At 31.5% G+C, this 19896-nt stretch overlaps 2 protein-coding genes across 5 annotated transcripts; one reads left to right on the top strand and one right to left on the bottom strand.

The window, feature by feature from the left end:
• Positions 1-7248: 7248 nt before the first annotated feature.
• On the top strand, positions 7249-13194 carry LOC103502386 (FKBP12-interacting protein of 37 kDa). Its single transcript, XM_008466311.3, has 14 exons — positions 7249-7465; positions 7562-7613; positions 7701-7762; positions 7868-7935; positions 8059-8095; positions 8907-8994; positions 9085-9149; positions 9252-9329; positions 9848-9895; positions 10359-10412; positions 11170-11331; positions 11718-11787; positions 12715-12770; positions 12870-13194. Exons 1-14 carry the CDS (start codon positions 7439-7441, stop codon positions 13044-13046), a joined length of 1044 nt encoding a protein of 347 aa, XP_008464533.1. The 5' UTR covers positions 7249-7438; the 3' UTR covers positions 13047-13194.
• LOC103502387 (uncharacterized) lies at positions 12751-18431 on the bottom strand. 4 transcript variants are annotated; one of them, XM_008466312.3, is made up of 12 exons: positions 18325-18431; positions 17740-17845; positions 17494-17614; positions 16707-16764; positions 16493-16623; positions 16321-16410; positions 16158-16247; positions 14584-14853; positions 14311-14513; positions 13905-14120; positions 13316-13428; positions 12751-13042 (listed from the first exon to the last, which is right to left on the bottom strand). In XM_008466312.3, exons 1-12 carry the CDS (start codon positions 18420-18422, stop codon positions 13021-13023), a joined length of 1518 nt encoding a protein of 505 aa, XP_008464534.2. In that variant the 5' UTR covers positions 18423-18431; the 3' UTR covers positions 12751-13020. The 4 variants fall into 4 exon arrangements, with proteins under 4 accessions (XP_008464534.2, XP_008464536.2, XP_008464535.2 ...); XM_008466314.3 differs by having other exon boundaries at positions 17740-17842; positions 18325-18430; XM_008466313.3 differs by having other exon boundaries at positions 17494-17611; positions 18325-18424.
• Between the last annotated feature and the right edge of the window lie 1465 nt (positions 18432-19896).

The following is a 19896-nucleotide window of genomic DNA, read 5'->3' on the forward strand; positions in this document are numbered from 1 at the left end:
TTTATTCCTACACAGATTTTAAAAAAATTACTAGTGAATAATTGATATGTAACGCTCTCATTTATCATTTCCTTAAAGTCAAAAGTTTAGATTCTCTTCATTAAAAAAATTTACTTTATTTTCATGTTAATTCTATTTCAATCTATTGAAGGTCACATTAACTATATAGGTAATTAAAAAAAAAATTAAATCATTCAACCGAAATAAAACAGGATGAAAAGAATTTTATCAACAAAGGTTCATAGATTAAAAAAAAAAAGAAGAAAAAAGACAATCTAATTTACTCATTTTCCAAAACTAATTTTCCTCCACTACTATATTATTTGACGAGGCAGATAATTAGGGTTAGCTATTAATTATCACAAATTAAATTTGATCAAAGACTAATAATACTTACAATTTTTTTTAATACATTTTGATGGTGACATAATTTAATAGCTGAATGAGACGATCTTAGCATTTCAATATAATATATAGTTTTCTTTTTCTTATATCTTATATTCTCCAACATGCATGCGAACACTTTAGGTGTGAAACCAAACTGATTTCCCCACACGAGTGCATCTAGAAACCTACTAATGACTTAATATTATTACAAATTATTTTTATATTCTAAAAAAACAATTAATATATATATATATATATTCTTTGAAAAAAAGAAGAAGAAGAAGAAGAAGAATTATTAATTATATATAAATATTGAGATGAGATTTGATCAGGTGATGAGTAAAAAGGTGGCATTATAATTAATACATTACCATTGGAGACAAGAATGCTTTTGCTGCATGCGACTTTTGTCGTCCCCTTAGAAAAGAAAAGGAAAAAAAAAAGGGTCAATTTTATCATCCTTATATGCTTTGAGAAATGATGGGAAATGTTGCAACTTTGAGAGACCAAAAACCCTAGCACTTGAGCTTGACTACTTAACAATGGTGATGCCAAAAAACTCAGCTAACCTAATTTTATAAATTTGCCCACCCCGCCCATGGATTCTGTCCCCATTTTGTTTCCCAACTTCCATACATTTATCCTCTCTCTTTCTCATTTTAACCCTATATAGAAAAAAAAAATTACTCTTTTTTTTCGTCTAAATTTCGTTTTTCTTTTTTATTTGTGTATAGTGATGATGTATTTTTAAATTTAAGCAAAGAAATTCAGGATCAGCCGTGTTGCACTTAATCATCTTGTATGCAATCCCTACTGTTTCTAATGAAAAGTTGACACGTATCTCAACTAAATATAAAATCAAGAAGGTTCGAATTTCTCGAACACACAAGTTATTGAAGTAAAAAAAGTAAAAATAAAAATCTAGACTTGAATTTTCTAATTGATACCATGTTAGTTTTCACCGTTAATTTACCTCAAAAGGGTAAAATTGAGAATAAACCCAAAAGTTTCTAATTAATACCACGTCAGTTTTCATCATTAATTTTAAACAATTCAAAAATTCTATAAACATCACTATATAGACATACGTGGTTTACTAACAGCATGTTATTTAACTACGTCCATAAAAGAGAGAGAAAACAACATTAATTATTAGAAAGTAATTTCATAATATAAAATGATGCTATTAGGTTAGATAGTTTATATATTATATGCATATTGTAGTTCTCTAAACCATAATTAGGTCATAATCTTAAATAACTTGGAGACGTTGTACTCAAACTCCGCCAACGAAACTTCCATCCGCCAACGAAACTTCCATATTAGATTGTTCATAGTGTTACATAACAAATTCAAAGACATTTCAATGGAAGGATAGGGAAATAAGATAATCTTTACTTTGTTATATGGTTGAAAGAACCTTCTCCACAAGGGTTTGTCTAGTGAGTTGTTATATATTATCTCTTACACTTTTGATGTGATATTTCACTTTCATATTCACATGCATGTGGGAATATTTTTGTGTTTTGGACTCCAACTAATTTGGTGCGTTTTTCTTTTCCAAATTTCTGCCATGCGCACAAAAAAATGTGCAAAAAGTAAAATGGATTTAATTGATTTTGGGGGATGATACCCACTTTGTATATTTTTGGCTTTGGGTAGACATAAAATGTATCATCCATTAATTCTTATGTATATGCTTCTTGGATACAAAAGCTGATCATTTCTCATCATCACTGTTCCAATATAAAGAGAGAAAAAAAAGGGCAAATCTAGAGACTAAGAAAATCAGTTTTTATCATTTCAAATTTCGTGTGTGGTTCAAGTTTGTCTTATATTTATTTGCATCCCTACAACTTTTGGTAGTTGGTATATACTGTAGATAACGCTCGTGCACTTACTCTCATTTCGTTTAGGTGGATGTCTTCAATTAGTTAGACAATTATTGTGTTTTTAACTAAATTTATAAAATGTTCTTTACTACGAGAAAATTGAACTTCGAAGAGATAAGAGTATATCAAATAATAATAATAATAATAATAAATTTTAGGAAATTCGATGAATTTTATTATATTTTGTAAATAGTTTTAATATTTTACTATTTTGTAAATGTCTTTTGTTTAAAACTACTCTTTTGGAAACTAAAAAGATTATTTTCTTTTTATTTTATAACTTGTTGGTTGAAAATTTAAAGGTTGTTTAAAAAAATAGACCATTATTGTTAATAAACGATGCAAAAATTAATAAATAAAGATAAAGTAAGTAAGTAGTAAAACAAAAATATTTAAAAAATATAATAAAATTTTAGTCATTTAATTATAGACTTATATTAATAGTTATAACCTAAAATTTTATTGTATTTTATAAATATTTTGGTTTGAAAATTATCTAAATGTAAAATAATGCTTAAAGATGTAAATGGAAATCTCAACCAGAAAAAGTAAATTAAAAGAGGATTAGAACTTTTTAGTTTTTAGATAACATTTTTTTAGTGTAATAATCATTCTAACTTGAAAATAATTAAATGGGATTTTGGTCCTACAATTAATAAATAAATTATAGTGTCTGTTTGACATTGTTTCTTAAGAATGTCAGTTAGTGATGACAGTTATAATTCTCCAAAGTTATAATTAATTACCACAAATTAATTAATGGAATTAACACTTCAAAGTTCTTAAAAGTTATATTCATAAGATAATTGTAATTAAAAGAGATTAATTTTGGAGTTTTATTGGCATCCAATCCAACCATAAATGATGGCTTCAAATGGTGGGAACAAAAGAGAAAGGTCTAATTGCATTAACTAATTAAGTACTTCTACTTAATTATGCACCATAATAACACATTATTACTTGATTATATACATAATATCTCTCTAAGCCAATTAGCCTCATCTCTCAAACAAACACTTAAATAAAAAAACAATAATAAAAAAAAACAATTCTATTTCTAGTAAGTAGTTTTTTTTTTCTTTTTTGACAAATTACAAAAATCATCCATGAAGTTAGGGGTGAGTACCAACACTCGAAAAATCTATCCAAACGATTGAAATCGACCGAACCTACGGTCGGTGGTTAGTTTAATTAAAAGGTTTCGACCAAAACCGATCTGCTAAACATAGTTGTTGGTTTTCCTTAGTATAAACAGACTAGGTCGGTTTTTGGCCCCGATTTTTGAACAAAACCGATCCCGCTCGATCGATGATCACCCTTACCTGAAGTATGATGTTAGTTGCATTGCTACAATAATATTTGATTTTTCATTGTAAATTGAGCTATTGAACTTATACATGCATTAGAATTAGATGATAAACACATAAGAGTCAAACTTATACACCATTGGTACAATTAATTCCTATAGTTATGTAAGCTATGAGGATTCCGTTTTAAAAATAGTATACATTTGAGAGCTTGATTTTTACAATTGAAAGTTCAAATGCATGGTATCAATTACAACGGTCATTGCCATACATGATAAGTGATTTTTTTTCTCTCTTCTTTGTAAAAGGGCTTTTCTTAAGTCAATGGAAACAACATTTATGGCCCAAAAAAGAAAAAGAAAAAGTGAAAGAAGTTCATAACATCATTTACTAAACACTACTTAGTTTTCTTCTTCCTCTAACCTTTTTTACTTTGTTGTTTAGAGTTAATTATAAGTTATACTAAAAAGGAGGATGCCCCTAATCATCTCTCCTAAGGATCATTTTACAGCTTATGAGTGTCTTATGAATATGCAAATCTCATACTTAGCTTGATGGTTCTATCAACTAATTTTAACATAATTTATACACATACTATATATATATAATAACAAAAGAAACAAAATTTGGAGATGAAAGTAGTGATTATGTGCTTTTAGTTTTTTAAATAACAAAACTTTTGAAAAATATTTACAAATGTAACAAAATATCAAAATTTATTCGTGATAGACTACTATTATTAATTGAGGTACACGTTTAATATTTGACATATTTATGTAAAGATCTCTAATATGGTGAAATAAGAGAGACATTTTGACAAAAACCAATCCCACCATTCTCTCTGCCTTGTCTTTTCTTCTTCCTTTGACGTTTGACAAAATTTCTAAACACTTTTAAGACTTAATCATCTTCACATATCTTTCTTCTCACACACACCAACTCCCTCTTCCTTTCACACACTATTTGATGAAATTTCAAAAAAGAATAATATAACCCAAGTGACACCTATTAACCCTAAAAACAAGTTAATTAGAAACCAATATTCTTCTAAAAAAAATACTTAAATGCATATCGAACAATACCTATCTTCTAAATACATTTGTTAAATATTAGATATTTAAAATTACATAGATCCAAAATAGAACAAAACTTCATAGTACATGAATTAAAATATAATGATAGTTAACCTAGATGTTATGACAAAAAAAATTCATTAGAAGCTAAGAATTATCATCGTAAATTTACGGTGATTAAAAAAAAAATCTAAGTCTTTAAAACAAATAAACTTCAAAATTAAAAGCTCCCTCTTGAAAGGCATCGTGAACAAACAAAAAAAATTATTAATTACTATCACAACTCCGACTATAAAAATTAGAAATCGAGAAGGAATCTGTCACTTGTTGGTATAGTTATTAACTTACTTTTTTTAAGTCTTTTCTAACCTTATTTTCATGTTCTTGTAATCTCTCTCATCCATATGTCATATCAGATCATTCACCTTAAATTTCTTTTTTTCACTTGTTATCCTCGAGATTTTTGAAGAAAGAATTATATTTTCCAAAGAGATAATGATAAAGTTTATAAATAAAATTTAAAAACAATAATAAGAAAATAACAATGATAATTAAATTGACTGAGTTGAGTGCTTTTAGCCCACACGTGCTACTTGCCAATCGTGGGAAACCACGTAGGCCCACACGTGGGACCCGAGCCAATCACGGGCCAGAATGGGGACAAAGCAAAAATAATAATCCATTATTAATGTATGCCTTTGATGACTCATCTAACGTGTAGATTATTATTAGTAATATGATAGTCTATGCGGATATCAATTATTATTATTATTAATAAATCCATTATTATCATCATTGTTTTTATTTTATTTGACCCATTAATTTTATTATTTATAAAATATGTAAAACTTTAATTATACTATTCTAATATTTCTTAGATATCTGCATTAAAGGTTGTTTGTCTTTACGTATGAACATATCAAAACAAAAAAGTGGTTTTAATTTAAAATTGTAAAAAAAATAAAAAGGGAAAAGGTTTTAATTAATATATAGAATAGGAAAAAAAAATGAATAAATGGTGTTATTCTTAAACATAACATACTCCCTCCTTGCCGACATTAAAGAGAAATAGATTAGATTAAAATCGAATCAATACACTAACTATGTGTTATTTTAATTTTTTCCATTGAATGAAATGTTTGGGATTAAAATATTTATAATTAAGAAAAAGGTGAGAGAATTGCTTGAGAATTCATTAAAGTGAAGAAACTTTTTGATATTTGGTGGTATCGAATTTTCCAACAAAGTATTCAATTTATTTATTTATTTAATTAATTTTCTTTTTTTTTTAATTATTCCATCTTAAAAAGTTAATTATTTCCATTTAAATTGCTATTGGGTTTACTTCATACTTCCAAAGTAAAATAAACAACCAATCAATTCTATGTATTTTTTTTCTCTCAATTTGGTATTCTTTATATACTTAAAATTATTTTTTGATTTAGTTACGCATTTTATTTCGTTCAATTTATTGGAAATCTTTAAAGTATACTCACGTTTTATACATTTTTGCACGCACATACACTATTGTTATTGTTATTAAATAGTGAGATTTAATAACCACTAAAATTGGAGACTCGAAGATGCATAGACTAAAATTGAAAATAAAAACTACTTTCAAATTACTATTAAACATCTGCTTTCTACTATTTTTTTCTTTGAAAAAGTAATAACTAGTAGTGTAAAATTACCATTATATTCAAAGTTGTTAAGAATTAGGAGCTTTATTAAAGGTTAGTTTTGGACAGCATACATTGAAGGGCATTGTAATAACTATACAATGCCATAGAGAATAGTTGTCCACAAGGCACAAACCATACCTTTAATATTACAAATAACAGATACCGTGAAAATTACCATTACATTCAAAAGTGCTTACGAATTGGGAGCTTTATTAAAGCTTGGTTTAATGTATTGATATTGTGAAGAAGGATCCATCAACCAACATTAAAAAACTACCCTTTTTCTATGCTCTCTTTGTATTCTCAAATTTCCTTTTTCTTCGTCTGTCATCGACCATCAAAACATTGGAGACGTGTTATCATTGATCATCGTGAAGTAGTGGGCATGATAGTGAAGAGTGAGATAACAAAAGAGTGATGGGAGATCGAAAGTGAGAGAGGAGATCAAGAAGAGAGAGTAAGAACGAGACTGGGAGAGATAAAAGTAAAAGGAAATTGAGAGAAAGATGAGGTCAAGAGAGTGAAAAAAAAGATGTTTTCAAATATAACAATTAGATTAAAAATAATTACGTATATAGCAATATTTAAAAAAAATTGCAAATATAACCAAATCTTTCAAATTATATCAATGATAGGAGTCGACCATGTTTTTCACCGATAAATTATGTTATATTTGTAAATTTTCTAAAATATTAGTATATACTTGATCATTATTCATATTCATAGAATTGCTATCTATCTTGATTACTCGAAAACAAAACTGTTTAGTTGGGCTCATGGTCTCGATTTTTCATTGGGCCGTTGAACTTCTTAAACAGGGCTTGGTTAAAACATTTTGGGCCTTGATGGGCCAAAACCCGGCCTTTGAAACAAAAGATGGAGGGAAAAGAGTATCGGATGAATCTGCCGCTCCACAGTAAAAAGCCGAACGATTCATGAAATATGGGTTTATGAATGAATGTTAACATCGCCCTTTCTTTTCGGATTTAGTTCTCTCGGTTCTCTGCTACCTTTCCTCGCCATCGCCGGCAGAGAACAATTGCGCTTTTTGGTTGCAGTTCCTGACGAGAAGCTCAGTTTCCTAGGGTTTGTATTCCATGGCGTCGCACGCTCATCTCGACGATGTTAGTTTCTTATTCTCTTCCACATCTCCCTGTATGTTTTTTACTCGATTTGTTTCTCATAGCTTCTCTTTGATTTCTTCATTTTATTTTCTCCAGGACGATGATTTTGGAGGCGATTTTAATGGAACGCATAACAATAGGCAGTCAGGTGAAATTTCGCATTATTTGAAATGAATCGTTGGTGTGAGATTGGCCTGTGTTTACTGATTTAATGCTATGTTTATGAGAAATGTAGGGAATAAGAGAGGTTTTGGCGATCTCGAAGACGATGAGGACGACTTCTTTGGCTCCAAAAAGGTATTTCTACCTTATATTCACCTGATTTGCTAGTTTTTTGTGTTGAGCTTCAATGTTTGTTTTGAACTTCAGTTTGTTTATTTAACTCTAATTGCTTCAATGTAGGCTAACTCTAAAGTGGAAGAAACTGCTCCAGGTGTAGCGACAAGAATGATTCTGTCTCTTCGTGAGAGGTATTGTCTCATTTGCAGTGATTGATAAAGCGTTTACGAAATATCTTATCTGCGCATTGTTGAAAGGAACTGTGCCTTCGAGTTCCTTATGTAAATTTATATATTATGAATCTTCGCGCGCAGTCTTGAAACCTGCGAGGATACACTTGCTACATGCCGGGTATGTTTATTGGTTATCTTTCCACTTCTTCGTTCTTCTTTGCCTGTGTTTCTCTATTCATCTCGTTTGCTTAGTTTTCTCGCGAAGATGTCTTAGTTTTGGTTGGACACTCCTCGATCATTTGGATCTTTGTATTAGTTGCTTGCGAATCTAATGTTAGGAATTCTGTCGTTTTGTCTTTCAGTTCTTGATAGTCGGCACTTTACCAATTTAATAGTATACTCCATGTTTTAAAACTTAATGAACATATGACCTAAAATGATAGAGTAGTATGAGCTTACTTAGAGACATCTATTCTTCGTTATCTTCTATTGATTAATAATGATAATGAAAAAAAAAAACCTACTCGAATCTTATGTCGCGATAATAAAAAAATTGTCAACTAACCACGGCTCTTGGTAATCGTCCAAAAGAAACTAAAGAATATGTAAATTCCAAGAAAAGGTTTGTAAGATGCTTGCATCCGTAAAACTCTTTGTTCATAGATGAAGAAAGATGTTTTGTTGTAATTTATTAATCCTCAGTGAGGACTCTAGAGTCAAAGCTGATGCCTCGTCTATTGACACGGTTCTCTTGAACATAATGAAGTCGTTGAATATTTGGTAATTGTGGATATTCGTTATTCACATATTTTCATGCTATTGTTGAAATCAAATTACTATGATCTGTAGCCTACTACCGTTCTCACATTGAATTTGGATAGATATTCACTATTTATAGAAACATTTCCTATAAAAAAGTTTACATTAGTGTTATTTAAGGATGCTCCTATACATAGTTTACTTTCTTACTAGACTGACTTTGGTTTCAGACAGAGCTTGAAACTGCTAAGTCTGAGATTCAGAAGTGGATTTCTTCATTCCAGAATGAGAATTTCATTCCTTCTGGAACTTCCCCTGGTTAGCTTATTGAACTCTGTTTTTTTTTTTTTTTTTTTTGTCATCCAATATGAATTACTTGTCCTTGAAACAATCTTCATTTCTCTGTAGAACCTAAATATGTGGTCAATTATCTTCAATCACTGAAGTCCTCAGAGGAGTCTCTAAGAGACCAGGTTTGTTGATTATGATTCCAAGTTTGGTTTTGTAGATCTCTTTTGTAACATAGGAATGTGATATTTTGCCATGCTAAATGTAATATGTGCTTTGTCTTTCAGCTAGAAAAGGCAAAGAAGAAAGAAGCTGCTTTTATTGTCACGCTTGCAAAACGGGAGCAGGAGATTGCAGAGTTGAAGGCAAGTTTTGCATTTCTTTCCTTTTAGACTTATATTGCTTCTAACATGAAATATGTTAGTTGTGAGGTATTCAGGCAATAAGAATGAAATGTATTTTGTTTGTCGTGCATGATTTTCATTCATTTTTAACTTATAGGACTTGATCACCTTTGGTGATAGGGTTGATAAATTTTTAACTTGAAAACTTAATTTTGTGCGACACTTCCTCAAAAGAAACAACAATTGAACATGATGCCTTGAAGCTTCTTTATTGACATCTAGAAGCACTAGGTTTAATCAAGAAGAGAACTTCTACATCGGTAATTATTAATTTGGCTTCATATCAGACGCTAACAATTCTGCTACTAGTGATTTGTGCAATGCAGATATTTTCATCTTTATTTGCCTACCACTTTCAGTTTGTTTCACAATTTCCTTCTGATTGATTTTTGAAACTCTTTATTGCCGTTCCAATTTTGATTACTCTGTCTCTAAGTACTTGCGAGATCATGCTTTTCCAATTTTGCTAATATATCCAGGCTGCAGTACGGGACTTGAAAGCACAGCTGAAGCCACCATCAATGCAGGTAACAACAAAACTAGTTATCATTACTTTTGTAGAAGTGTGAACTAGTACTAACTATTGAGATTGGATATTGAGAACAATACATCAGAATTTATAGTCTTTTCATGTACTTTTATAGCCTTTCGAATATGTTTTTTTCCTTCTATAATTATTGTTTGAATCAAAATATTGATTTGTTTATCTTTTCTATGCTTATCTTGAAGATTTGTAAACAACATTTTAAGTTTTTAGAGTCATGCCTGAAACATGATGCTTTTGTTAAGAAAATAAGTTCTGGTGGATATGAGTGGTCGGTGAAGCTCTTCGAATGAAGACAGCTGATATCTATTTTCATATCAATTGTATAATTTGTTTGAACTTCAATTATTGCTTCATTGTGTTTGCAGACGTAGACCTTTTGCATACTTGTTTGGAAATCATTAGTCTCCAAGTTTTACTAACTTGCTACTGACTAACTTCAACAGGCAAGGAGATTATTGTTAGATCCTGCAATTCATGAAGAGTTTACTCGTCTGAAGGTCTGTTTCACATGCACTACCAAAATTGCTATTTTTGATACCTTCTTTTATATGCAAGATGGTCTAAAATCTTAACTACGATGAGGATCTTCCACATGTCTAACCATCATATGAGTATTAATGATCTCAACATTTTCTTCATGTTTTGTTCACACACACCTATGTAAGAAACCGAATGTTCTTCAAGAAACGTTGAGAAAAGAAAAAACGTGCCCTCTACCCTATTCTAGAGAGAACCTCAATCTAAAACCATGAGATAGAGCTGGTAAAAAAGAAACCATTAAAACCGAATCCCAAAGCGCATCACCGGATCTGTCCCAATAGAACTCCCAAGAGGGTTATAAATTACAAGGGGTTTGTTTCCTCTCTTTAGACCTCTTCCCCCACCCCCACCCCACCAAAATATACATGGATCATGACGTTGGCTATATCCTATAAATACAAGAGAAATGGAAAGGTCGCTTCAGCAGGAGGAAACCGAAACCTCCAAACCCCAAATTTTAAGATACTGCTTTTCTAGAATTTGGAAACACATAGGTATTTCTTCCCAACAAAGTTTTCGGAAGAGAGCACAAACTATATAGATAAGTAGTCTCTCGGCCCAATATCCTGATTTATGGTCCCAAAGATTAGGTCTTCTCATCAATTATATTTTCATTATATGCACATACAATTAATCATAAACTTCTTGAATCTGAGTGTTGGCATCTCGTAGTCAAGCTTTTTGAATGAGTGTTATTATTCTCATGACGTGCAGAATTTGGTTGAAGAGAAAGACAAAAAAGTGAAGGAGCTGCAAGATAACATTGCCGCAGTCAGCTTTACTCCATCGAGCAAAATGGGTAAAATGTTGATGGCTAAATGCAGGACCCTGCAAGAGGAAAATGAGGAGATAGGAAATCAAGCTGCTGAAGGAAAGGTATTGTATAGCCAAAAATTCACTTCATTGCTATTCTCGACCACGCATCTTACATTTCTATTTTCACTACTTCACCATCTAATTTCAGGGAGGAGTGATTCTAAAATGGTTATTGTTTTTAAAATTGCTTTAATGTTTGTTAATTTTGAATGTAGGAAAATTTTATTTAGGAGTGTTGAATTAAATTAATTTTCAGTGATTAAAAACATGTTTAAGAGTTAGGTGATTTTTACGTGAACGTGTGCTATATCTTTCTATGCCCCTCTTGTTCTTTGGTATAATTTTCTTCTTTTTTTCAAGTCAAGGTGTTTTCTTGTTGGGTGAGATGATCAATTGTTTTGGTCTCATAGTTGTTTTGATCCTTTTTAACTCACCCTCAACTGCAGATGCATGAGTTGGGAATGAAGTTGGCGTCGCAGAAAGCTCAAAATACAGAACTTAGAATTCAGTACGAAGGTCAGTGTCATCTTTCACGAAATATTGAATTCCCCACCCGTTTGTGCTGCTGCTGATGCTGCATGATTCTCTCGGTTTTTTCTATTTATAAGTTTATGAAGACCGGGTTATCGGATTTTGTTTTATGCATTTAAAATTTATTCTTGGAATCACCCTACTCAAAATGAACATATAGTCAAAATTTAAAAGCAAAAAATAAGTTTGTTTGTTGTAATTTGTAGTTTCTTTTGGTTCTCTCAACATGGTTTTCATATATATATATATATATAGAAGTGAATAAAATCTACAAACAGAGATAAATTTTAAATACAATTTTTTTAGTTTTTAAAATTAGGTTTGATTTTTTTAAAACATTGGTAAAAAGTATGTAATAGTATAAGAAATTTAGAGGTGAAGGGGTAATTTATATACTTAATTTCAAAAGCTAAAAATAATAAACGTGAGCCATCATCTCGTTTTTTCCTTTTTCTTTTTTATTTTAAGTTTAACCTATTTTTTTTCTCATTTCGTACCATGATTCTTATCTTGCTCATGTTTATTTGAATGTTTTTGCCAAATTTCGAAAAAAACCAAAATTTTAAATCTTGGTTTTTAAAATTGGCTTGTTTTTAGTTTCTAAAAACGGAAACAAACCTTATCTAGTTTCAGAAAAAAATATATAAACGACGGTTAGATTTTTTTGTTTTTTGAGGCTTTTATCCCTTTCTTTTACATTTTAGCTTTTAGTTTTAAAAATATCACTAAATCCTTATTTCTTTTTACATTTCAGGGTTTATAGATTTACTTTTCAAAGGTTTAGTTCCGTATTTGGTAGAAAATAGAAAATTAGTGTTCATCAACTAGCCAGATGATTAGCATGATATTAGACACTTCACCATTTGCAATTTTCTAATGCTAAAATGATATGAACACCTCGACTTTGTGCAGCCTTGCAGAACCATATGGAAGGGCTGACAAATGACGTTGAGAGATCAAACGAATTGGTATATATGTCTCGCTCCTTATATATTTGCGAGTAGTAGTAGTGGTTTTAATATTCATCATCATGGTTTTTTTTCTTTTGCTACATGGAATATATTCAGGTTATTGTTTTGCAAGAGAAACTAGCAGAGAAGGAACGCGAGATTCAAACATTGAGGGAAACTTTACAACAACAGCCGAAGAGCCCAATAGTTGAGGATAAGGCTGTTTCCCCACCCACCGAGAATCCCCAGCTGCCCAAAGACGAGATGATCATTTCCGCCGATGCTGAATGCTGAGATGAGAGAGACCATACCGTATCATAATAGTTTTTCATAATTTTGCATCTAATCAACTCAACTATTTTCCTCCTGTAAATTGTACCATTTTAACTCGGCTCTGCTTAACAGTTGAAAATTGAGGACAAATTTTAATTTTGATTCCTTATCCTTACTACTTTTTTTTTTTTTGGTTCCACGGTCATAATTTATAGGAATGAAACATCTATCAAATGTGGGGTGGAAGATAAATGATATTTTATAGATCAAATTAATTGAGGAGTAATTACTTGATGTCAAGTCTTTTAGTTCCTTGAGGCCAGCCTAATCCAGCGTTTCCTACATTTCCAATAGCTTGGAGTGGTTCCACCACCCCCTTCGTGCTGTTGCCAAGACCCTCTCCCTGTCAGAATTACAATTCAGTATTTTGTTAATTGATGTTTGGTTGGAGTAGCTATTGATATTTGATTCTTAAGTTTTAAATTATTACATAATCACAAAAATAGTTTTATATTAGAGAAATGGTAAAAAAAAAGAAGGTAAATTTAACAAAATATGGCAAAATTTTAGATTAGACATTTAATAGGGAGTGATAGAAATTTATTTATTAGCCTTGTTATCAGTAGATTTCAAAATTTTCTGTATTTCGTAAGTATTATTAATTTATTATTTAAGAAAATAAAAAAGGTGAGAGATTTAGTGGGAGTGATTCCAAAATTATCAGAAAATCAATTTCAACATTTAAGAAGAATGGGGATTTTGAAAATCATTTTCGTCATGTGAAAATTAATCCCAAACACACCAATATGCGCCCAGAAACTAAGCGAAGAATCATTCAAACGAGTTCAGAAAAGAGGAAAGGATAGAGTTATGACAGACCTCCTTCCAGCCCATGCTTTTCAAGATTCTTTGTGCGTAACTACCAGCTCCAAATGAAATATTCAAGGCTTCAACGATGGTGGTCTCGGGAGGAGGTGATGATGTAAAATCTTCACGATCGATAGCTGAATTCTTCTGCCCAGGACCAACCCCGAAACCACCATGAAGGATTCTTCTCTCAGCAGCTCTGTCTCTATATTGATTTTGGTTTGAACACTGAGATCGTAAAAATGTAACTTTGAAATAAGTGAAGATCAGGTAAAACGATCAAGCATTATTAATAAGAAAGAGTTCAATAACTTGTAAATTCTTCGCACAAGTTTTGTATTCGAGGTCAAGCTTTGCGGCTTGTAACAGAACATGTGAAACTCGAGATATTTGACTTGCTTGGTAATAGAAAGTTTACCTTTCCAGCAGCGGAGAGATTATCTAACAATGTAGGTGCAGCCGTGCTAACCGCGATTGCAAATTTTGCTTCGTTATTAGCAAGATCAGTTGGCCTATCTAATAAATCAGGGAAACCCCAATCTTTTGTAGGGTTGGATGAATCAAAAATTGACATGGACGCCAAATGTTTCTTACTAGCACTATGTAACTTGTAGATTCTCCCTGAAAGTAATTTCGGGTGGTCATAACATGGTAAGAAATGAGCTATATATTGGGGAAACATTTCTCTTACCCGTTGCAACTCGAACCAAATCTAAATGCACTTCAGATATTGGAGCTGTTTTAAAAAGAGTGCCATTTGAAGATACCGAAGGATGAAGCTTTGCAGACTTCTTCGCCAGTCTTCCAACCAACCTCATAACCTTCCCCTTTCCTCCTGTTTTCGACTCTGAGACCGTTGACCAGTCCCAGATATCCACAACAGAGAGTTTGGGAATTGCTTCCTCATAATTAGTGACTTGACCATACTGGGCCATCCAGTTATCCTCATCCGTGGACACACCTTCAGAAAATAATAATAATGATCATCCTCACAATAATAAAATGAATGAGATTATCAATGATAATATATTTAAGGCACAAAGCACCTTTCAATCACCCCGTGAAGTTTTACAAGAGATTACATACATGAGAAGAGAAGTGGCCGTAGCATGAAGCAATAACGTAACCAGGTACCAAAATTTCAAAAGGTATGATAATTGGTAACAAGTTTGAAGGGCAATGTTAAAGTCCACTGGATGAGAGCAGCAAGCAATTTTTTAGAAATTTTGGAAGGAGAGGAACCTTAGACTCCCCAGAAATAAGTTTAACATCAAGGATTCTCTTGGTCATACTTGTACAACATATGGCTTCTTGGTGGTGCTCAACTTGCAAAGTTTATTATCTATCTATGATTATTAGAATTTGGAAAGCCTTATTGTTTATTAGGTCCTTTTTGGCCATTAGCCTTGTGATCAATTTAATTGTTTTATTTCTACAAGGATAATTGGTACTAGAACAGAAGATATCAAGTAGTTGGATAAATGAAATTACAAAAAGGCAGGGTGCAATAGGATTATTTAAAAAAAAAGAAAAAAAAATCCCAATGGCAGAGAGTGATGTGAGAATGTAGCAATTAAAGTACAAGGAGAATTTACATGAGTGAAGCAATAAAAGTTGAGAGATGAAAGAATCAAAATCCAGTCCTTAACCCGAAGTATATATTGTATCATTGCTAAACTTATTAAATAGTATTCCTTATGTGAGGCCATTAATCATGTATGTCCATTAATAACATTATACACATAACAAGAATGAACAAATAATGTTTAATAATTGAAATTATGTCATCTACGATGTTAAAATGTTGGTTAGTATTCTACAAAAAAGTGTTGATTAATAGAACACAAGAAGTAAAGTTTTAATTGATTGGACATAAAACTGTATATCAACATTGAAAACGAACTAACAATAAATATAAAATGAATTTAGAAAATGTAAGCTAGCTTAGCATTTCACTATTCAATCACGAGCATGATGCTGATGGTAAAACGAATCATTCATGCATCTTTCTACAAGCCTAATAACAATGTTGTTCATATTCTTTAATTGCAAAATTTACTGATAACTAATGCATCATAAACATCATCTTTGACAAAAGATTTTTAGACTAGTAAATGACTGAAGCATTTAAAATATGACCGAAGTTGCCAAATATTTTACTATGGAAAGAAAAATGGCACACGCAACACTCCTAAGGCTAGCATACTTAAAAAGTAATTGACCCCAAACGTGAAACCAGGTTGCCAATTCATAGAGTTATATTACCTCCATCTGATGCATTTTCTGTTGGATTCAATACTGTGTGATTTTCTTCTTGGAACCATTCACCTTCCATCTTCAGAGTATCATCATAGCCTAAAACACAGACAAAATCATTTTAGTTTCACAATAGTAGATTACTTTAGCAACTACTGAAGTTCTATTATACCTCCATCTAATACTCTTTCGCTAGAATTCATGATTGCATGGCTTTCATCTTGGAAGCATTCACCTTGCATACTATGAGTATCGCCATAGCCTAAACCACAACCAAAGTCATTCTGGTTTCAAAAAAATCAAGAAACTCCTGTCTCAACTTTTAGAGAAGAGTTTGAACACACCATCACTTGATGACTGAAAGTTATTAGCATCATTAGTTGTTGAAGGCGAAGGAGAGATGCTGTCATTAGTGGCTAAGACTTCTGAATTGGAATAACCGGACAAAAAAAGATCAATAAGCGTATCTTCTAACCTAAAAATGTGAAAGTGTATATGAAAGAGAGAACAAAAAACAGCCACAAACTAAAATTAACATCTCATCCAAATATAGTATACCACAAAGATGTGGGAGGATTCTCGTGCTCATGAACATCAACGCCCTCCGCTATTTCTCCTGTTAAAAATTAAAAAAAAAAAAGGGAAATTGTTTGTTAGTTAAGGACTAAAAACAGCATTGGCTTCATCAAGAGCTGTTGAACAAATAAAGCTTCCTTTGTATATGTTATAATTATCCTACATCCATCAAGCAAGGGCCCTTAAATGCACATCACAACCAACTAGAGAGACGTTGCAGAAAGCATAGTCATTAAAGCAACAGTATCAACGGTGTTGCAGAAAATGGCAGTGGAGTATCAAGAACTTGGGAATATCTACCATTTGAGATCGGTTAAACATGGCAAGTAGTAGGCATACATGCAACAACAGTGATACAGATTCACGAGTCAAAATAAAGAGATCTACAATGCCCAGTGTAGTATAAATATGGAATATACGTCAAGGATTTAACAAAAGGAAAAGTCTGATCCAATAATCTAGTTTAACAAAGATATTAAACAATCACATTTGCAAAGTAATGGCTCGCGAGGCATTTTATTAATAACAATGTCTTGATCAATATAAGATGCATAATTAAACGGTTATCCATAGCATACACGGTACTGGTCCAAACAAACCAGATATGTGAAACCTCATTTGACACTGTAATCAATTATACGTCTATCGGACAGAAATATAAAAGAATTGGCAGCTCTTTGTTAACAGCTAAACTTTGTATCACTGAAAACAAAGCAGCTGCAGTGTAGTTGGCAGAATAACGTTTACATTACATGCATTGATAACAAACCTAATGGTAGTCCGTCACCATCCCTTCCTTTGCATTTAGAAGTATCAGTTTCAGCGGCCTCAAATGAAAAGTGATCCTCGCTAAATGGATTATCAGGATACGTCTTACATTCTTCACCCTGCTACGATGTTCGAAGAACAATAATTATTTACAGTCATATCAAATCAAAACGAAAGAAGATCACAGTGAATATGCAAGGCAGTAATAAGTAATGACCATATAAACAGCCAAGTTGCGATAGGATACCTCGTTCAACTGAAGAAGCACATAGCTTCCATTTTCGAATTTGTAATAAGAACCATCTCGACTGCTATAATACCAACCGGCAACAGGATCGTGATAAAATCCACTACTATTCGAAGTAAAGCAAGTAAGTAACAATTAGCAGTAGAAAATGAAGTTGAAATGGCAACGTTGAAGCAGAAATATTGAAATTCTGCGAAATTCTTTCACAGGAACAAATAATGGAGTAACAGCAGGAAAAATTTCTCAGAAGATAGAAGAAACTGTGTAAAGATACCGCCATACTCAGCATCTAACAGTTCGATGCATGGCAGATGTTTTTTATCAGTACATCAAATCGATATCTATTAAACTAGAAAATCAACAAAATTACTACGAATTGCTTGTGATGTCAAATTATAGAACAATAAGATTACTCCTCAATCAAAACCTCTGCCATTAAGCTATCTTAACATGTTCGTTTGAATCATCTGAACTTCTGAAATAGCAAATTTCAATCTCAAAAAGACTGTTTCGGAAATGCTGGTTGATTTGGCAATGAAAAATTCGCAAAACGAAATTGATATATGAGAGTATAGTTAAAGAAACCTGGAATGGAAGTACAGCTGAGAATTTTCATCCCAAACGAACGAACAATTACTGTCCTGCAATTCCTCGGAACCGGACTTTGTCTCGTTCTCCTCCATTACGTTTTGGAGCCTTCTTCCAATCCCGCGGTGTTCTGTTTTATACCGCGCAAGATCCGGCCCAATTTTGGGCCTCTTAGTGGCATGGGCCGGTGCTGTGGCCTTTATGGAGCCCAACCCTTCATTGGGCTCGAACTCTACGTCGTTTTAGTAATACCGATGAATATTGGGTAACTCCAGGCAGTAACAATTTTGATAATAATAAAGTGTATAGTAATATTTAAAAAATTAAAATATAGTAAAATCTATCGATAATAAACTTCTTTTAATTGATAGATTTGTATGATCTATTAGTGATAAATTGTTAAAAGTTTGGTTCTTATCCATATCTTGGTTTGAAATTGTTTATATTTTATATCTTCGGTACCTATATTTGCTATTACAATTTTGTACGTGAGACTTTAAAGATTAAAGTTAAGATTATTTCTTATTCGATTATGATATTGTTTAAAGCATAGGTTGAGATCTATTACCTTCGCTCGGTTCATTTTTAGTTGGACTTGTCAACAAAATATTATTTGTCATTCGATAATCAAGACACTTGTTAATTCAACGTCCTTATTCATGCCACGTATGTGCATGTGCATATGCATATATATAGAGTTGTGCAAACGTGGATAACACCTTTTTATACTATGTATTATAATGATAAAATAATGAAAAAGCTTATAAAATATAGTAAAAAAAAACCAGATTTTTGCGTATAGACACTAAAAATTATCTGATGAATCTAAAAATGTTATATATTTTAAAAATATTTTAATTCATTTTGTTATGTTTAAAAATATGTATGAATTAGAACGGTCAATTTAATCGCTAACAACTATATAAAATAAGTAAGAGAAATCCAAATTTGTGTCCTCAAATAACCGAAATCGCTTGTTCATCATGAAGGCGGCTCTATGTTTATTTTATATTCAACAATAATTAAGAGAGTTAAAAATTGATGTGGAATATTTTCAATTGATATTGTATTATTATTGGTTTTATGGGGTTCTAAATAAACATTTTGATCGAGGCCCACCGATCATCGTCAAGAAAACACAACCATGAAACATTCACGTTCAAATCAAAATAAACCTAGCTTAATTGAAATTTACATATCTTAGAGTAAGAGATTCGATTTTCACTCTTCATATATTAATTTAATATCTTTAAAAAAAATATTTGCATCTATTTTATGTCAGTAGAATAAAATTTTACCAAGAAAAATAATTTTAAGAAAATGAATACTACTGGGGGAGTGGTTGTGGAATTAGATCAGATGACCATCCAACAAAATATAAAATTTATCGTATTTTCATCGAATGTAATTGAATATAAGAACTCGACGTATCATTATATTTCGTTGATTCTTATAATCCTATTTGGTTTGTAAACATAGAAGTAGGTGATCGAGACAATTATGATCGAACTATATTTGTATTTGCTGCGAAATTCGATTTAGATTTTTTTATATATAGTATTTTAGAGG

This window comes from Cucumis melo, chromosome 2, assembly GCF_025177605.1.
Source record: "Cucumis melo cultivar AY chromosome 2, USDA_Cmelo_AY_1.0, whole genome shotgun sequence".
Lineage (NCBI taxonomy): Eukaryota > Viridiplantae > Streptophyta > Magnoliopsida > Cucurbitales > Cucurbitaceae > Cucumis > Cucumis melo.

Coding starts and splice junctions, on each gene's coding strand:
- LOC103502386 (XM_008466311.3), top strand. CDS start 7,439: ATGGCGTCGCACGCTCATCTCGACGAT. Junction 7,936..8,058: donor ATTCTGTCTCTTCGTGAGAG/GTATTGTCTCAT, acceptor CTTCGCGCGCAG/TCTTGAAACCTGCGAGGATA. Junction 10,413..11,169: donor AAGAGTTTACTCGTCTGAAG/GTCTGTTTCACA, acceptor CATGACGTGCAG/AATTTGGTTGAAGAGAAAGA.
- LOC103502387 (XM_008466312.3), bottom strand. CDS start 18,422: ATGGAGGAGAACGAGACAAAGTCCGGTTCCGAGGAATTGCAGGACAGT. Junction 16,765..17,493: donor TGGTGACGGACTACCATTAG/GTTTGTTATCAA, acceptor AATTTTTAACAG/GAGAAATAGCGGAGGGCGTT. Junction 13,043..13,315: donor ACTAAAAGACTTGACATCAA/GTAATTACTCCT, acceptor CTCTCATCTCAG/CATTCAGCATCGGCGGAAAT.